Source organism: Rhipicephalus microplus, chromosome 5 (assembly GCF_043290135.1).
Source record: "Rhipicephalus microplus isolate Deutch F79 chromosome 5, USDA_Rmic, whole genome shotgun sequence".
Classification (NCBI taxonomy): domain Eukaryota; kingdom Metazoa; phylum Arthropoda; class Arachnida; order Ixodida; family Ixodidae; genus Rhipicephalus; species Rhipicephalus microplus.
Window position 1 is genome coordinate 79,710,830 of NC_134704.1, and position 18,763 is coordinate 79,729,592.

Here is an 18,763-nt window from a genome sequence, read left to right on the forward strand (position 1 = left end):
AGGGAGAATACGTTCAAGCGCAAACGCAGAACCCAGTCTTAAGCCACAAATAAGCCACAATTTGGACCTGCTAACGCTGTGGTAAAGTATATTATAAAGATATAGAGGTGATATAAACGTCCAGTATAAATCAGTTTCCATGGTAATGAGAAACACGATGGCTGTCCCTTTCATTACACTGGAAGTCACATGATCACACGAAAATGGGACTCCGGAATCACCATTCTGCGTGGGTCATGAGAAAGTGGGGAGGCTTCTAGTGTTGTTGTTTTTTTATGCTGCTTTGTATTGAGCGAAACGTGTTTTCACAAGGATAGCAAAACACGAGTCACCTAAACACACGGCCGAACGAATATGCCCTGACGGAACGGGTCTTGTAAACCTGCGGGCAGCCTGCCATCGCCGTTCGCTGTCACTTAATATGGCACACAAATGAACTGGACTGGAGATCTTACCACAGGGAAACAACAGTGCAGAGCGTATGCCCAACTCTTCAATCTGCGCTGGTCCAGCGACGTAGTACAGAGCAGAGGCTTCCAGGCCGAGCACGAAGCAGTAACAACATCTGGCCAAGAATTGCCACACAGTTCCGCGTTCCTGTCCGAGCCCGTGCGCTTGAGGGGCTTTCCTAATTAACCGCAGCGTGATTCATTTTGTCCGCGCTTCATTTTCATTTAATTACCACGCTGACACGTGACAGCCGGGAGGCAAGTAAACAAGCACACGCCGGTACGGTTTTCCTTTTGTTCGCGCGGACGCACAATAACAAGGCTTGCGTACCTTTGTATACATAGACCCCGGGTGCTCAGTTTGTTTGGATCTGTAATTACTTCCGGTGCAATACCGCGAGGACACTGTTAGCCTGCAGGTCGGATTCGCTACTCAAACTAAAGCGCAAGTAGCGTATTCCTCGCAGTGTTACTGTGCCGATCGCACGCCTTACCGGAACAAATATTGTACTGGACGTTGTGCACGCGCGTATTACAAGAGAGGGTGTAATAGATGCAGTGGTTTCCCCCTCCAGCGGCTGACCTCGTCATTGAGCTTGTTTATGGATTAGCGTGCATGATTCTTTGTCTAGCCTTATAATGAATATTCAGTTTATGCGATGTTATTGCTGCTTTCGAAGATAGCTTGCGTGTTTGCAAGCGCAGAAGAAAACTCACGGGGCCCCTTATGCATTATTTTAAGGCGATTGGAAGTCAAAAGCCATCTTTTTTCTTTCTTTATATATTCTTCCTCCTCCCTCCCCCCCCCCCCCGAATATTTTTTCTGCACCTGGTGTAATTTTACATTGCCTCCGGGATCGAAGGCATCACAAACTTTCTGCTTTACCCCGGTTTCGCATGACCTCCGTGAACACCCCACCCTCTACCAAGCCACTATGCCGTGTCATGATAACATCACGAATTCTGGGGATACGTGATGTCATCTCGAGACGATTTGCTCTCTTCACTCGCGTTGACACCACCGAAGGTCAATTTTCCCTTTCGATGAATCATCTAAGGCTTTCATCTCAATATTATTGATGGTCTCTGCAGTGCTCTAGTTCTGAAGACGCTTCAGACAAAAATGACATCACACTTTATTGCATGCGGTAAGACGACTGGTGACGACAATCTTGTAGAGCTGTCCATCACCTTTTCCAGGCAATTGTGATCCCATCTCTGAGAGGCAGCAGACAGACGTCTATCCGCTCATCCTCGTGTAGCTTCTTGTTGAACTCCCGCAGCGCCGCAACTTCCGTTGATTTGTCGCTGGGGTCGTAGACCAGGCCCCGCCACAGCACCTGTCACAACGCAGATGGCCACTGGTCAAGCGCGCGTAGTTCTTCGAAAGTACGAGATGACCGAAACGCTGGACCAGCTATACGCTAAAACAGAAACCACTAGCACTGTAATCACTCTATTTCAAATAGCATCCCGTATTATACTGTGTTGTCCACCGCGGTGGTGTAGTGGTTAAGGTGCTCCGCTGCTGACCCGAGGGTCACGGGTTGGATCTCAGCAGCAATAGTCTCATTTTGGTGGAGAAGAAAGGACAAAGGGCCCGTGTGCTGTGCGGTATGTGCGCACGCTAAAGAACACCATATTGCCAAAACTTCTGGAGTTCTCCACTGGGCGTCTTTGATAGCCAAGCCATGGGTTAGCGGCGTCTCTCATGATCTTATGGTGGTTTTGGGACGTTAAACTTCACATATAAACCAAGCCTTGGGTCCGTGACGTAAAATTCCAGATATCATTATTGTTATATTAAATAAACGAGCTTATTTGTTTCACGAATGAGCAGTTTAGGTGCCATCTCGGCTCTTTTTGAAAAGTCCACCCTAGATTAGCACTCCTGTATATACAGAATAAACTCGGCTTTTATTTCAGGCCAAATAGTGTCATGCTACTGCATAACGTTACTCTTTAGCAAGACTCGTACGGACGCATGGACGGACGGACGGACGGGCAGACAGACAGGCAGGCAGACAGACAGACAGACAGACAGACAGACAGACAGACAGACAGACAGACAGACAGACAGACAGACAGACAGACAGACGCTTCGCCCCACTCATCATCATTCACTCTGTGGATATGCTGTGATTTTTTTTAATATGGTGCCCCTTGCCCTTAGCGCAATGTGGGTTACAGACACGACATGTACATTGAAGCTGGAATCATATTTTCGTCTTTCTCTCTATTTTTGAGTCTCTCACACTATCTCTCTCTCTTTTGAAAGTAGTCGTCCCAGAAGTCGGCTTCTAGACAACTCAGCACCCTCTAGCCAGCTTTGCCGACTTCTTCGTGAAGAACTCCTTACAACCACTTTTTACCTCTCCACACTTCCCAACAACAGTGCACACACACGCGCGCGTTGGTATCTGCAGTTTCGTTTTCCCCTAGAATGTGCATGACAACTAGTTAAGCTTCAAACAATATGTATACTTAAAATTTCTATGTTTTCACTTCGTCTAAATTTGTAACTATCCAGTGGCGTTCTGAGTACATTGCCCCATTGTCTCTTTAAACGTAAACCTATTTGACAGAACTCTGCCTGACTAGATAAAAAAATACACAAACAAGCAGAATCTCCAGCAAGTTTAGCCTATAGATTTAATATTAAAATTAAAAACTAATCCTACGTTTCGAGACCCGTTCGGTCTCTTTTTCACGGGGTGACTGTCCTGCCGGCTCCGAAGCTAGCGACTATTCTTAATGGTTGTCCCCCTCTCCACCGTTGTTCTTCCAGCCATGCTTGTTGCTGCGTTGTTTTCTACGTGAAAATGGAGAAAACAACGCCGCATCAAGAACGGCGGGACGCTAGCTTCTGTGACAGCCGGGCAGTCACACCCTGAAGAAGAGACCGAATCGGTTTCGAAATGTAGGGCCAGTCTTTAATTTCAAAACTATAGACTAAACATGGCTGGAGAGCGTTTATTCGTATAGATTGTCACTATAAGAAAATAAAAGGACGAAACCATCTCCCAGGACCCGGAGTTGTTCCAGGGGCACAATCCGAAATACTTCAATAACCCCACTAGTCGATAAACCTAATAGTTCGAAAGCCCAGGCGCCATGAGAGCGCCTATTTTTATAGTTGGAATATAGCATAAAGACTTAGTCCTATTTTGATCTATGGCATGCTATTCTCGTTATCGAGTTCGCGTTCTGCAAAATTACTGTCTAGCACTGCACAACGTTGGCATACTGACGTTGTCGATGGCGATGAGGCCATTTTTCCTGTGCAGCTGCAGAGACCTCTCGTAGTATTTGTCGCAGTTCTCCTTGTCCGCTTCGATGAACACAAAGTCGAACGTACCAGCCTGACCTTCGCTCAGCAGGGCGTCTGTGAAGTCACGAAATCAAGATCAAGAAAACAATTTGCAGAACCCACGTACAGTGGGAATCAATGATATGCGAAGCACGAATAAGAAAGGTTGATATGTCACTTCAAAATCAGCACAACGTTACGAGGGGAAAGTAAATGATGCCATACATGACTTACGCGTCATGATCATCATGTTTAGATGAGTGGTTTACCTTCGTCATCTATTGACGTCACGTTACACCAAATTTGGTATATGTGGAGCTAGCAAAACGGTCGCGAGCACGCAGTGAGCGTGGTATGTTGCCATGTTCTTACAAGATACGCGTGACAGGATTATCATGTTTGCACCAGTCATATATTTTGTCATCCATTGACGTCGCGTACCACCAAATTTGGTATATGTGAAGCTAGCGAAACGGCGGCAAGCGCATCATGACAGGCCCGAAATACTCCGACGTAACGTTGACGGACGCGCACGCTGGGCGCAGCGACGCTACGCTAACAAAACGCGAGCACTATAGTATACGCCAGGCCTGACCGACGCGACCAGCGTCCGTCGGCGCGGCCCGGCGGCACCTGGCGCTAAATTGGACATGCTGTTTCGCACCGATGCGTTACCCAGACAACACTGCGTCTCCCTCTTTTCGTGACTGAGGGACGCCGGACACGCTGGAACGCACATGCGTCAAAGCAATGCAGCGCAGTTCGCGCCTGCGAATATGTGGCAAAACCGGCGCCTGGCGTGGAAATGCCGGCGTGATGCGACAAAATGAACGCTTGCGAGCACTGCACCACGTCACGTCAAAATGTGTTGGCGCCTTGACATGTTCTCACATGAAAACATGGCGCCTTGACATGTTCTTCCATGACATGCATCTCATGATTATCATGTTTTACCCTATAGATGGTCAGCCATTCACGTCACGTATATACAAAATTTGGCATATGTGAAGCTAGTGAAACGGCCGCGAGCGCATCATGAGTCTGACATGAAGTCATGTTGTTACTTGACACGCATGTCTTGATTATCATGTTTGGATGTGTTATTTACTTTTGTTGTACGTTTGCGTCGCGGAATACCGAGTTTGGTACATGTGAAGCTAGCGAAACGGCCGCGAGCGCATCATGAGCGTGGCATATAGTCATGTTGTTACATGACACGCGTTTTATGTTTATCATGTTTGCACCAGTATCATACCTTCGACATCCGTTCACGTACCGTTATACCAAATTTGGTATATGTGACGCTAGAAAAACGGCTGCAAGCTCAACATGAGCGTGGCATGCAGTCGTGTTGTTACATGACATGCACACCATGATTCTCTTGTTAGGGTCTGTCGCTTGTGTTCGCCATAAAATCATGTCATACGATACCAGTTTTGCAACATGCCATGTGAATGAAGCCACCACAAGAGCTGGAGCACCATGAAAGTTAAATTATGACATTCATAACATGCATGTCGTGATTTTCATGACATGACTAGTCGAATACGTTGTTCATGCAGTCATGTTACGTGATACCAAGTTTGGTATCGATACCATCATCGAGACAGCCAGGAGAGCTAAACGTGGTAGGCCACTACATAGATAGATAGATAGATAGATAGATAGATAGATAGATAGATAGATAGATAGATAGATAGATAGATAGATAGATAGATAGATACGCTTAAAGTCGTCGAAGTTCGCTAAGTAATGCTTCGCATTTAAAAACGGCTTTGAATTTGTATTGCCGTTCATTTTTTCAACAACCCACACATAAGTCCGCCATCTCTTCCGCATCGTCTTCAGCAGCGACTAGTGAGTCCACCGAGTTAGAATTACTTTTTTCCGATCGTGGCGTAAAGGCTCTTTAACGACTGTATATGACATAATCAGTGCTCTACGAAACGTCTTTTGATATTGTAGCTTCAAAAATAAGTTATTAGGTTTGAAAATCTAGTAAAGGCATTTCTATGAAATATGCAACTCACACGAGATATTTCGATCAACGATGGAATGCGGAATGCCCAGTGAAAGAGAGAGTGTGTGTGTGTGTGGGGGGGGGGGGGGGTACTAGGACACCTCTTTCAAAATTAATCAAACATCTAAGGGGCACTGAACGCCTGTGTGTCAAGATATGTGTGAAGAAACTTGATCGCAAACGCAACCCGATATAATGCGAATAAGTGAGTAGACGGGGGCTATAGGCCGTCGACAGAGGTCTAGCGCACTTAAGACTAACTGAAGAAATATGTTTCTCACTTGGACTCACACTCCCCAATATTTTACTCAACCAGAATCACTCGGAGTCAGACTTACTATACCTTTTTTCAACCGCAATGTCTCGGACTCAAACTCACCATAATATTACTCCCCCGGACTCACTCCAACTCAGACTCACAGCTCAATTCGAGTCTCAGTGAGTTTGAATTGACTCATGAGTGAGTTGGACAGCCCGTGATCCTAGTGTGTTTTTACTTTAGCGTACAATGCATTCGAACAAACTAGCTCGACTTTTCTTGCTACGGCTACAGATCGTTAACCCCCCTTTTTTCAGTACTTGATAGTTTTCGATCAATCACAATAAAGTTATTTCAATCAATCAATCGATTGCTCGATGTCTACTTATGTCGGTCAGTTTATGACTCCAGAATCGAGAGTGGTGTTATTGTGTCTTTTTTCTTCGTCCCTGTGCAAAGGTATTCTGGCTGAACAAGGCAGTCTTAAAGGGGCCCTGAAACACTTTTTCAAGTAACCATAAAATCGATTCACTGGAAGAGCTTCTTGCCTTATGACTTCAACACCGAAAAAATTTTAAGAATCCGTCCAGTGCGAGTAGAGTTACAAAGGTCTTTCACATGCTGCAATTGCATTCTCCCTTCTCTCGTCCCGACGAAAGCGCTGGAAGCTAAACAGGGAGGAATGGCAGGGCCACACACACACACACACACACACACACACACACAAAAAAACTTCACGCGTGTCTTGGGACCTTGAGCACTTTTCTCCTTTTTTTTTTTTCTTCGAATGCGCGGCTTTCTCAGTGTGGTCGCGCGCGCAAGCGTGGACAAGTCACGGCCTCCCGTGGTGATATCTGTAACGAGCAAACGCGCCACGTTCAAATCAGCCGAGGGCTGATAGATGGGCTTGCTACATGTAATTTTTGAGCATTTTCTGTGATTTGTCGAGAGAAGAGAAACCAATTTTAAACTGACTGATAATTTATTGTGAATTCTATGGTGCGTCCTCCGGTATAATATTTGGCTCGCGTGTTGTCGGGATCCTCTACTACCGATCGGCAGCGTTTTCTGACCATGCTCAAAAAGTGTCGCAGGGTCCCTTTAAGGCAAAGCTTGTAGTTTCACGCAACGTAAGGTACGTAAGAAGCGAATCTCGCGCTGCCGGGCCCTGCTGTCGCAGAGGCTACCATAGGTGTCCTGGAATAGATACCCAGCCCGTTGTATTTGAATGCGTATGACAAATGTTTACATCGCCACAAACTTACCTAAAAACTCAACAGCTTGGCCAAACCTCATCTCGATCTTGTCCTCCACGCCAGCCTGAAGCGAAAAAAAATAAGAATCGATAATTTACTGCGGCTGCGATCCTTGCAAATAATACAAATAAAAAGGTTAGGCTACACCTTTGCCGCATGGAAGAAGCAATGAAGGCGGTATCAACAAATTGCACGTTATACTACGTAAGGCTAACTCTTTTGGATTAAATCTTGTGTAACTACAGTACACGCTCGTATAAGGGTACACGGTTGCTCCAGCGACAGAAGCGATTTTCATGCAGTGTACAGTCTCAACACGAAGCGTTGAGAGCGCAGCACGTAGCAAAAGCCGTTCGTTGATGTCTATCAAGATAGCGCGTGCGCCAGCACTCATGTCCTTACAGTCAAAGTTCGCAGTTGCTGCCTGAGTTACGCAGCCCCCTACCTCTCCCGGTTTCGCTTTAAGGTCTTTCGCCTGACGAAAGACGGGCGAAGGAGCTATTCGACTGCACGCCTCACACGTGGGGTGATGTTATTGCTTGTGCTTTCCATGTGACGAAGACGGCTCGTTTCACCTCTGCTTCAGCCGCGGTCGTCTCCACCACTTGGAAGATTTTACTCGCGGATACACCATACAATAAGTAGCATGATGTTGCCCATTTGGGCTTTACACTGAGCATGACGGCAACACCGGCGGCAAAAACCCGTCGAGAGCCTCCATATAATTGATATACCGACGTATACAAAGGAATTATTTATTTATCTATTTATTTATTTTCATATACTGCAGTCCCGTTATGGGGCTATCGCAGGAGTGGGTACACAGCAAGAAATAATAAAAAGGTGCAAAACAAAACAGCTGAATACACAAGTACATTGGCAGATCATAGAAATACAAAAATTTTACAAACAGAGTTATACAAACAATGAAAGGTTTATAGCACACCGCCTTTAATGCCTTCAAAAATTCATCTTTCTGCAGAGACCGAATGTGACCTGGTATGAGGTTCCATATTTCAATACATCGAGGAAAAAAGGTGTATTTGAAGAAATCAGTACGAGAATGAAACACAGATACATTAAGTGCGTGGCTGTTTCTGGTGGATGATGGTTTGGCAGGTGTTATGTAGTTGCTGTGTGGTGAATATTGCGGTGAATTAAATAAAGAGTGAAACATTTTCAGAGACTCGATGTCTCGTCTTTTAGTAAGTGATGATAGACCAAGCTGCGCTAGATGGCATGATGGTGAAAAATTACAATCATAGCGTCTTTAAGTGAATTGAATAGCTTTTTTCTGGATGGATTCAACGCGTTTTATGTCAGTAATTTTATAAGGGTACCATACAGTGGCTCCATACTCAAGGATCGGTCGTACGAGTGTTTTGTATGTAAGCAGTTTTGTTTCCCTTGGGGCTAAACGTAGTGAGCGGTTAAGGTATCCAAGTTTCTTCAGAGCCTTGTTGCATGTTGTATCGATGTGACTAGACCAAGATAAGTTTGTAGTGAAAAGGAGACCAAGGTACTTATATTGTGAGACCCGCTGCACTACATAGTTATTAAAAGAATAATCAAACACAGATGGGGTTTTCTGTCTACTGAAACACATAGCAGCTGTCTTTTGAAAGTTAATGCTCATCTGCCAATTTTGGCACCACCTGCAAAAGTTTAAGAGCGATGTATGGAGTGTATGATGATCATCAGGTGAATTTATTACGTGATATAAAACGCAGTCGTCAGCGTAAAGACGAATTTTAGTGGAAACTGTGTCGGGTAGGTCATTTATATATAACAGAAAAAGTAGTGGCCCTAGCACGAATCCCTGGGGCACTCCGGAAGATACACGTGCTTTAGATGAATGGAAGGTGTTAAATGATACGTATTGGCCACGACTTGAAAGGAAACTTCTAATCCAATGAACAAGCGATTGGTCTTTTAGTAAGAGATTGAGTTTATATAGAAGTTTTGAATGGATGACAGTATCGAAGGCTTTAGAAAAGTCTATGAATAATGCGTCCACCTGAAGACCTAAGTCAAGAGCTATAGATATGTCACGAGTGAATTCTGTCAGCTGAGTGATGGTACTAAATCCACGCCGGAAACCATGTTGTGCATTGGACAGAATATTGTTAGTTTCGAGAAAATTGATGATGTGTTTGAAGACATTATGTTCCAGTAGTTTGCATGAGTGAGAGGTTAATGATTAGGCCTGTAATTTAATACAGATTGCCTACTACCTGATTTGTGGAGTGGAAGGACTTGTGCAATTTCCCACGATGATGGAACAGTTGATGTTGATAATGATTTGTTGAAAATTACTGACAGGTATTGGCTTGTCCGTAGAGAATAGCGATGAAGAAAAATATTATTAACATTGTCTGGGCTAGACGACTTTTTTGAACAAACATTTAAAATCAAATTTAAAACACCTTCTGTAGACACAGAGACATCATCAATAGAAACAAGCGAGGCATGAAGTGGAGTGCAAGAAGAAATTTTGTGATCATCCTGAGCAAAGACAGACGTAAAGTATTCGTTAAATGCATTGGCAATGACCTGCGGCTGGCTAGTAGGAGTTTCATTAAAGACGAATGTACTAGTGGAGCATTCGTTTGGCGAGATTGAGTTCCAAAATTTTCGGGGATTATTCTTAACCATATTTGGCAAGGTAAACGAGAAAAAGAAGTCTTTAGCGGCATTTATTTTCCTACCAATTTCCTCCTTCACTGTATTGAATTCAGCTCTACGCAGGGCATTGACATTACGACTTGCATGCCTTAGTCTTGATAGTCGACGCTTTAAATGCAGTATTTCTCTCGTTATCCATGGAAGTTCAGTATTTTTCTTTTTAGTTTTCAGTGGTACATGTGTTTCAATACATTCTATAACAAGGTTTTCAAAATAAGACACCAAACTGTTGACATCACCAGTATAGCTAAGTTCTTTAAAAATGTCAAACTCGCTGCTTAAGGTGTCAATTATAGACACATCGTCAGCCAGGCTATAATCGCGAAAAGGTGTATATTCATAGCGGCGTTTCAAAACTGCACAATTAAGAGAGATTTGTACACCTTTATGATCAGAAATACCATTAATGACCTGAGCTGTAAACCCCCTTGTATACAGTAAAGCACTGAGAAAAACGCAGTCCAGTATAAAATTGTCCCTTGTGGCATCAGTGACAACTTGTTTAAGACCTAAGTTTAGTGAAAAATTAATCACCTTTCTACAAATCAATGAATCGGTGCCCAAAGTGAAGAGCGATGGCCATGAAATGCCAGGCACATTAAAGTCTCCCATGCAAATTAGGTTACCTGAAGAAAAGCCTTTTTGTTGTATAAAACTACTGAGTACTGTGAACTGATCTAGTGATGAACCTGGAGGACGATAAAATACACCGACAGTTATAGGAGAGTTCGCGATATGAATCTTGCACCAGACGGTTTCAATATCTGCAGGTGACTTTAGTACAGAAAAACTTAAATCAGACCTCAAGAAGATGGCAACGCCGCCACCTCGGCCATGCAATCGATCAGTACGAACAACATTGAACCCTGGTGGAGTAATTTCAGAATCATATATGCCGCCATGAAACCAGGTTTCCGTGACGCCAATATTGTGAGGACAATAGGTAGCAAGCAAGTGTACAAAATTAGGAAATTTATTAGTGAGACTTCTGGCATTTATATTGAGAATACACACCTTATCATGATTCGGTCATTTCGTAAGAGTGGGGCGTTTAGAAGACTGTTTGGTGGATTTTACTAATGAGTTGGAAATACAATCCCAGTCATACTGCGCATTATTTATATATGCATGATCGTACCTTAATTGCACAGTGAAACCGTCATTCCTAAAGGATGCAGTGGCGTCCCATAGTTTTTGGCGAATAATCCATATGTGTTCAGAGAAGTCCTCCATTATACGCATGTTGGAACCCTTCAGCTTAAAGCCATTCTTCAGCACCTTAATCTTTTCGCGGAAGTCAAGAAGTTTAAAAAATGACCGGGCGAGGTTTACTACCCAAGTATCTACCGATCCTGTGGAATCGTTCGATCTGCGGAAATTCAACTTTAAGTATGTCTGAAAAAAACTTCGACAGACTGCCCTTTAAAGAATCGCTATTTTCATCTTCCGATTCCTCCAGACCGTATATGATAACGTAGTTTCTGCGCGAACGATTTTCTAAATCATCATTTCGAGAAGAAAGCTTGTTGACTGTAGAAGACAGCTTTTCAATTTGGCAACGAAGTTCGTCGTAGAATGCAGCATTGTGAGAAGGTGGAGTCTTCTCTAGAACAGTTAAGCACGTTTCGATAGCCTCAAACCAGAAGTTGACAGAGTTACGCAATTCCGCGACATCTTGTTCTATTTTCTTCTGGCCAGATAGAATTTGAGAAAACATTTCTGAAACAGACCATTCATTGTCGGCATCAGAACTTGATGGATTATTAGAATCCGTCCGAGTAGGAGAGCCTGTGCGCGATGTAAGGCCTGAGTTAGCCAAATTAGCCCGAGTTAGCCTTTGCGGAGGTCCCGGGTTTAACTCCACATCGCCGCTTAGTAAGAGACTACACAGGCCGTGTACAATATCAGTATATGATGAAGTAAGCATAAATAAGCAAATGTGGGGGCAAGGTACCAGCAGCAAAAATCGATCGTCAGAACGAAGGCAATAGACATTGCTTAGGTAACATACCTGCACAAGGAACAGACAGCGATTAAACATTGTGCTGGTGCTGCTGTCACCTTCCCCACTGAAGCGATGCAGTTGCGGCGGCGCTTTTATATCCTTGACCACCGACGTCACATCGGTGGGCGTTTTCAGAAGTACGCTGTCATGGATGATGTCATCGAAGAAGGTTGCCGGCATGCTGACGAACGAACCATGGCTTTGCTCCAAGAGAGGGACAGGGCAGTCGGCGCGCACGCAAGCCGAAACTTGCGCTTGTCGATCAGCAACCGGTGAAACATCAGAAACCGTCAAAGATGTGGCTACCAAGGGAGCTGCCAGGCCAGCGCAAAACTGCACAAGGAACAGACAGCGATTAAGCATTGTGCTGGTGCTGCTGTCACCTTCCCCACTCATCTATCTATCTATCTATCTATCTATCTATCTATCTATCTATCTATCTATCTATCTATCTATCTATCTATCTATCTATCTATCTATCTATCTATCTATCTATCTATCTATCTATCTATCTATCTATCTATCTATCTATCTATCTATCTATCTATCTATCTATTTATCTATCTATTTATTTATCTATCTATCTATTTATCTATCTATCTATCTATCTATCTATCTATCTATCTATCTATCTATCTATCTATCTATCTATCTATCTATCTATCTATCTATCTATCTATCTATCTATCTATCTATCTATCTATCTGTCTGTCTGTCTGTCTGTCTGTCTGTCTGTCTGTCTGTCTGTCTGTCTGTCTGTATGTCTGTCTGTCTATACGCCTATGACTTTTAGCTGTCCTGGCCGTTTCGATAATTGTATCAATACCAAACTTGGTATGGCATAACATGATTGTATGAAGAACATATTTGACTAGTCATAACATGAAAATTATGACAGCTATGTCATGAATGTCATAATTTACATTTCATGCTTCTGCAGCTCTTGCGGTGGTTTCGTTCACATCGCATGTTGCAAAACAGGTATGGTATGACATGGTTGCATTGCGAACACAAGCGACAGACCCTAACATGAAAATTACGACAAGCGTGTCATCTAACAACATGGCTACATGCCACGCTCATGATACGCTCGCAGCCATTTCGCTAGTGTCACATAGACCAAATTAGTTATTACGGTACGTGAATGGATGACGAAGGTACGATACTGGTGCAAACATGATAAGCATGAGATCTGTGTCATGTAACATGACTAGATGCTACGCTCATGATGCGCTAGCAGCCGTTTCACTATCTTAAAAGGTACCGAACTCGGTATTACGCAACGCGAACGGACGACATAGGTAAATGACACATTCCAACATGATAATCACGACATGCGTGTCATGTAACAACATGACTACATGCCACACTCATGATGCGCTCGCGGCCATTTCGATAGCGTCACATATGCTAAATTTGGTATTACGTGACGTCAATGGATCACGAAGGTATGTGACTGGTGCAAACATGATAATCGTAAGACGCGTGTTACGTGACAACATGATTACATGCCACTTGGCCAATGCATTTCAATGTCATGCACTCTAAGCCGAAAAAGACTAAAGTGGGGTATGCCATTGGTCCTTTAGGGGTTTAAATGTGCTGCCACAGATTTTGAACCAATTTTGGACTAACTGCGGGAGTAACTGCAGGGGCTCAACTGTTACCCCAAGCACTTACTCCACTTGGTTTAAATGTTGGCCCCAGTAGAATGCTCCAGTGGGACTAACAGTTGAACCATCTGGCAAAAAAACTGGCGACACTGCATTTGTGCAGTACATTTTATGTTTATTCCAATTTAATCAGCACTGAAGATCATAGTATGTTATTCATGCAACACACACACACACATACATACGCACTATTATTTCAAAGCAAAACACCGTAAACACTGACTGCCCGCGCTGTACTGTATACAGAGAACAGACTCTCGGGTATATATAGCACAGTATTTTGACCTCCCATCTAGTGCCAGTGGGCGACTTTTACTCGGCTTAAGAAAACAATAAATATTGACACCGTAACGCGAAAATTTACATGGGCTTATTCGTAGCACCGATGCGCATCGATCTTTTAATATGGATCCATCTAATCTTCAACATGCCTCCAGCCCGAGAATACGAATTATCAGCTGGTATTCGATCATGTCGGCCGAACCAGCGTTTTCAGTGCTGGCGCACGAGTCCGCAAACACAAACATAGCAGCGGCGCTTGTGCGGGAAAGCCGGCGAAGCAGCCGCAGGCGCCCCGCCGATGCCATACCGTGTCGGCTTGCCGACGGCGTCGCTAGGCTTACGACGAGTAGGGCTAAACGACCGCCGGCGATCGCAACATGCGGCTCGCGTGGAATTTTCGTCGTCGTTATTTTATAGTCACAAATGAACAATAGGTAAGCGCCCCATGTTCGCTGTGTCTTACCGAGTGATGTAGATATCTGCATACTTACAGCGACGAGACCGTTCGCAGGCACGGTTCTTTGATCGTGCTGGTAAGGCACAACCTGTGTACCGCTGGCCGCACGATTAGTCGTATCCGCGATCGCCTACACGCTGGATTTTTGATAACGATTGTCGCATGGATAAAAAGACATATGTTTGTCTGAGCTACTATTTTTGTAAACTTGTACGCGACGTTTCCTTCGCTTGTGCCGGCAATGCACTCACACCGGCTGTCCGCTTGATACCGATGACGTACGAAGCCTACTTTTCCTATATATCGCTTTGAACTTGTGGTCACTGTGTGGGTACACGACCACTGATGAACAGCTTACCTTTATTAGCATTGTCAGTGTTGTTGAGAACGACGGACCGATCCCGCCGAAGCCACCACTGTTGCGAAAGACGGCGACGCCAACACGGCCCCGGAGGCGCCACTGCTTTCAACTCCGCCGGGAAGGTCACCAGCCGTTTGGTAGCGTATGTTTCTCAGCTCGCGACTGCTTCTGCGCAGAGCTGAGGAGACGAGCGGACGAGACGACGGTGAGTTAAACAAGGTTTATGTACAGCATATATACAGAGGCGTTACAATTTCGGCACTGGGGCCGGCAGAGACTCGAAGAGCCGAGCTCTCTTCTCTAACACATAGGTCAGCCCTTCGCCTAAGACCGCTGACTCACGCACATGTCGGCCCTCCGACATGGGGACTCCTCTCTCTAGGACTGCCGATCGCGACACGCCGCAGGGCTTCTTTTATTTGCACCGGGTCCAACCAAAGTGTCCAATCAGAAGCGCCGCGGGTCGTCCGGGCAGATTCCGCCAATGGGGGCCGCCGCGCCATGCGTCAGACCACCTGACACGAGGACGCCGGCTCGCTGTCACGTGCGCAACTGACTCACTGCACGTGGGCCCGAGGAGCGCCGCGCGTGTTCACGCCGTCGAGGTGATCGCGCCAGGCAGACTGCGGGCTGGCCTTGACCCAGATTGCCTTTTTCAGAGGCACGGTCGTTTGACGAGGACTCGCTGGCATAACAGCACCCCCGCCGCCAGACAATGCACCGGAAAGACGAGCTGCTTCCACGGGGCTCGGATGGCAGGTGCGCTCGTTCGCCAGGTCCCTCCAGGTTCGCCTCCAGGGCCATGGGGAGACTACAGCTCCAGACTGTTCCGGGAACACATCCCATTTTGACGACGGATCCCAGCTCCATGGGCTTGTCGCCACAACTTGCTGGCCAACTTCGCTCGTCTCTTCCGACCATCTTCGGTTTCAGCACTTGTCGATGGTTCTGCAACTTGCTAAGAACGGTTCGACAACAGACAACACACGACACAAGCAAGTGCCCTCGGTCACCCAACAGAACACCAGACAAAGTATAGAACAACATATACCTATCTACGTGTCTATCGGAATTTCGTTCCCTCTACATCAAGAGGCACATGTGGGACAAAAGACTCTTAAAATGACAACTCAATTTTTTTTTCCCACGTACAACAACGTAACGAATTAGAATACCACATAAAGTTGGCCCCTTGAGATCACTCTGAACGAGAGCGCTCAGCCCAGGTCGTGATGAGGTCAAAATTTTGCCCCGAATCGCCAGCCAGAAACCGAAAGGTTGAGAAGTTACTAGCTGGAACGCACTGCTCAATGCACCTGCATTAGCGTTTACCTTTCCCTTTTTTTTTTTTCTTTAGCGAACGTCAAAGTTGCGCTGTGGAGCAACATGCTCCACCTCAGTAACCGGCCACTTTTAGGCGCCGATACCTATGCGGCACCAAGAGCGGCTCACACTTGCGACGTTGCACAGGGGAACAACGATACGGCTTGCTACTGATTGACTCCTCACCGCTTAGCTCGATATCGTGTTCGATCACCCTCATGTTTCCGGGGCGGTCCGAAAACACGTCTTCAAACTCGGAACCAATCTTTCTCAGGTCCTCTTTCTCAGGTCCTCCTTCACTTAAGCTAGGCTCTAGGTTTATCTGCTCCCAAATTACTTTCGATCCCCCTTCGATCACCTCACTAGAACTCAAATTTTCTGCTCCCTCTTCCTCTGAAGCCTTCAACAGCTGATTTACGACCGCTTGATGTTGAACATTGGGTTTCATCAAGTTGTAAATTTTGTTCTGCCGCCTTCCTACTTGCACCTCATAAGTTGTATCGCAAGGCTTCGATAATACTGTGGCGGGCCCTTCCCAATCAACCTCAAGCTTGTTCCTTTTGGGTGGCTGCAGCCGCATTACCTGATTATCAACTTCAAAAGCGCGCTTCTTCCCCGATTTCTCGTAGTGCTCCTTCGACAGCACTTTTGCCGCGTTTTTCTGGCTTTCCACTCGCGCTTCAATTTGGCCTTCCACTAGCGCTTCAATCGAGAAATCCTCACGTTGCTCTCCAATGAGCGTCTCTCGATCAACTCTCGGCAGCTCGCTCCAACTTTCCGCTACAGGCGAGAGCGTTGCAACCCTCTCGCTCTGACTCAATGGCGCCACGTCGTCTCCCCTTTCTCCGGAAACCGCGCCGGTCGTGTCGGCGACGGGCCGCTCGCGTGACTGCTCCCATGACTCATGCGGAAACTTTCCTTTCTGGGGTTCCGTCGACCCGCCGACAAGGTCACTTGAGAGTTCACCGCATGGAACCAGATCAAGCTGCCGCGATAGCTTCCGCGCTTGCGATCGCGTGAGAGCCATGCACGCTAAGTTGGGGAAGAACGATTTGCCCTGCTCTTTGAGAAGCTGCTCCGAGTTGTTGGAGAAAAGATAAGGAAAACGATCGTTCAGCGCGGCAGACACAGCTGCTTCGGTGCAAAGCTTACCGAACGGGCCTTCAATGACAACGGTGGCGATTGGTAAGCGAACACTCTGCTCCTCGGCGACCTGCCTGATCCACGCGCACTCTCCTGTGAAGTCATCCGGAGACACCAATGAAGGATGGACAACGTCCATGGTTGCCGCTGAGTCTCTAAGTGCTCGGCACGTTTTCTTATTCACCCTAATTTCTTGGAGATACGGCTCCAACAACCGAATGTTTTTCTCTGATTCTCGGATCGTTGCGAAGGCAAACTTTTCCTGACAGTTTCTCGCGATGTGCCCTTCCTTTTTACAGTTGTAGCAGATTAGCGGCTTCCGTTTGTTTTCCGATTCAAATGCCTGTGTGGTAGAAACCTCACTCGATTTCTCCGCTTCTGCTTGCCCTTCCCCTACACTGTCCTTAGTAAGAGATGGGTCCTTTTTGAAATTACGGTGCGGAACGGGTTTCCGTTGATCAGGTTTCCTTGAAAAGCCCTCTTTTCTCTCATCTTTTTCAACGCGCACTGCCCTGCTGTGCAACTTTCGGCGAGTATAATACTCCTCAGCTAACTCTGCTGCCTTGTTTAGCTGTACTTCACTAAGTCTGTCCTGCAGCCAAAGTCTGACATTATCCTCGATGCAGCGGTAGAACTGCTCCAGTGCAACGCATTCCACCACTTTATCGCGATCATCATAAACACCTTCGCCCTTGAGCCATTCAATTAAATCGGCTTTAAGACGAAACGCGAAGTCAACGTGTGACTCATTCCCCTTTTCAGCATACCGGAACCTTTGCCTGAAAGCCTCGGGTGACAACTTATAACGTCTCAAGAGCACTTCCTTAACCTCGTCATAGCTCTCAAACGCTTCCCTAGACAAGCAAGTTAATGCGTCGGACACTTCGCCGGGAAGAAGAGCTAACAGGTTCTGCGCCCAAAGAGACCGCTCCAAAGCGTTTCGCTCACAGACGTGTTCAAACTTGACGAGATACTTCGCCATGTCCTCGCCTACTACGAACGGTGGCAGTTGATCCCGAATTCTAATACCGCTGACCTGACTCGTCGGAGAAGCTACGCTAGGCGCCTGCGAACACTGTAGGATTGCCAATTCTAGTCGTTTCAACTCTAGGCGCTCTTGTCTCTCGGCCTCCTCGCGACGTTCGCGCCTTTCAGCTTCTTCGCGAGCTTCTACTTCTCGCCTTTCAGCCTCCTCACGGCGTGCTTTAATATCCACCCAGGCCTCATCGACTTCCTCAGCCGACACTCCCTCATCCTTCATGATCTCAAGGATCGCTTGCTTTCGTTTCGCACGGCCCAAAGTAATGCCGAGTTCCTCACAAATTTCGATGAGTTCCTTCACTTTAAGGTTCTCCATCGTTCACACTAGCCTCTTGCTGTTTGCCCCTGTTAACAATTTACTTGCCGTACCCACTATAAGTCAACTAGCAAGACGCGCAAGCAATTTTTCACTCTCCCGTGTTTACCCCCTCCGCATTAACTTTGGTTTCAAAGCACTTCGACTTTGCTTGAAACGATCAAAGCTCACTCTAATGCTTCA

The 18,763-nt window shown here is 46.0% G+C and overlaps 1 protein-coding gene across 2 annotated transcripts; it reads right to left on the minus strand.

Moving 5' to 3' along the window:
- Positions 1-1,583: 1,583 nt before the first annotated feature.
- On the minus strand, positions 1,584-14,962 carry LOC119185734 (catechol O-methyltransferase domain-containing protein 1-like). 2 transcript variants are annotated; one of them, XM_075895722.1, is made up of 5 exons: positions 14,755-14,962; positions 11,991-12,317; positions 7,304-7,358; positions 3,701-3,834; positions 1,584-1,789 (listed from the first exon to the last, which is right to left on the minus strand). In XM_075895722.1, exons 1-5 carry the CDS (start codon positions 14,764-14,766, stop codon positions 1,637-1,639), a joined length of 681 nt encoding a protein of 226 aa, XP_075751837.1. In that variant the 5' UTR covers positions 14,767-14,962; the 3' UTR covers positions 1,584-1,636. The 2 variants fall into 2 exon arrangements, with proteins under 2 accessions (XP_075751837.1, XP_075751836.1); XM_075895721.1 differs by lacking the exon at positions 14,755-14,962 and having other exon boundaries at positions 11,991-12,472.
- Positions 14,963-18,763: the final 3,801 nt, after the last annotated feature.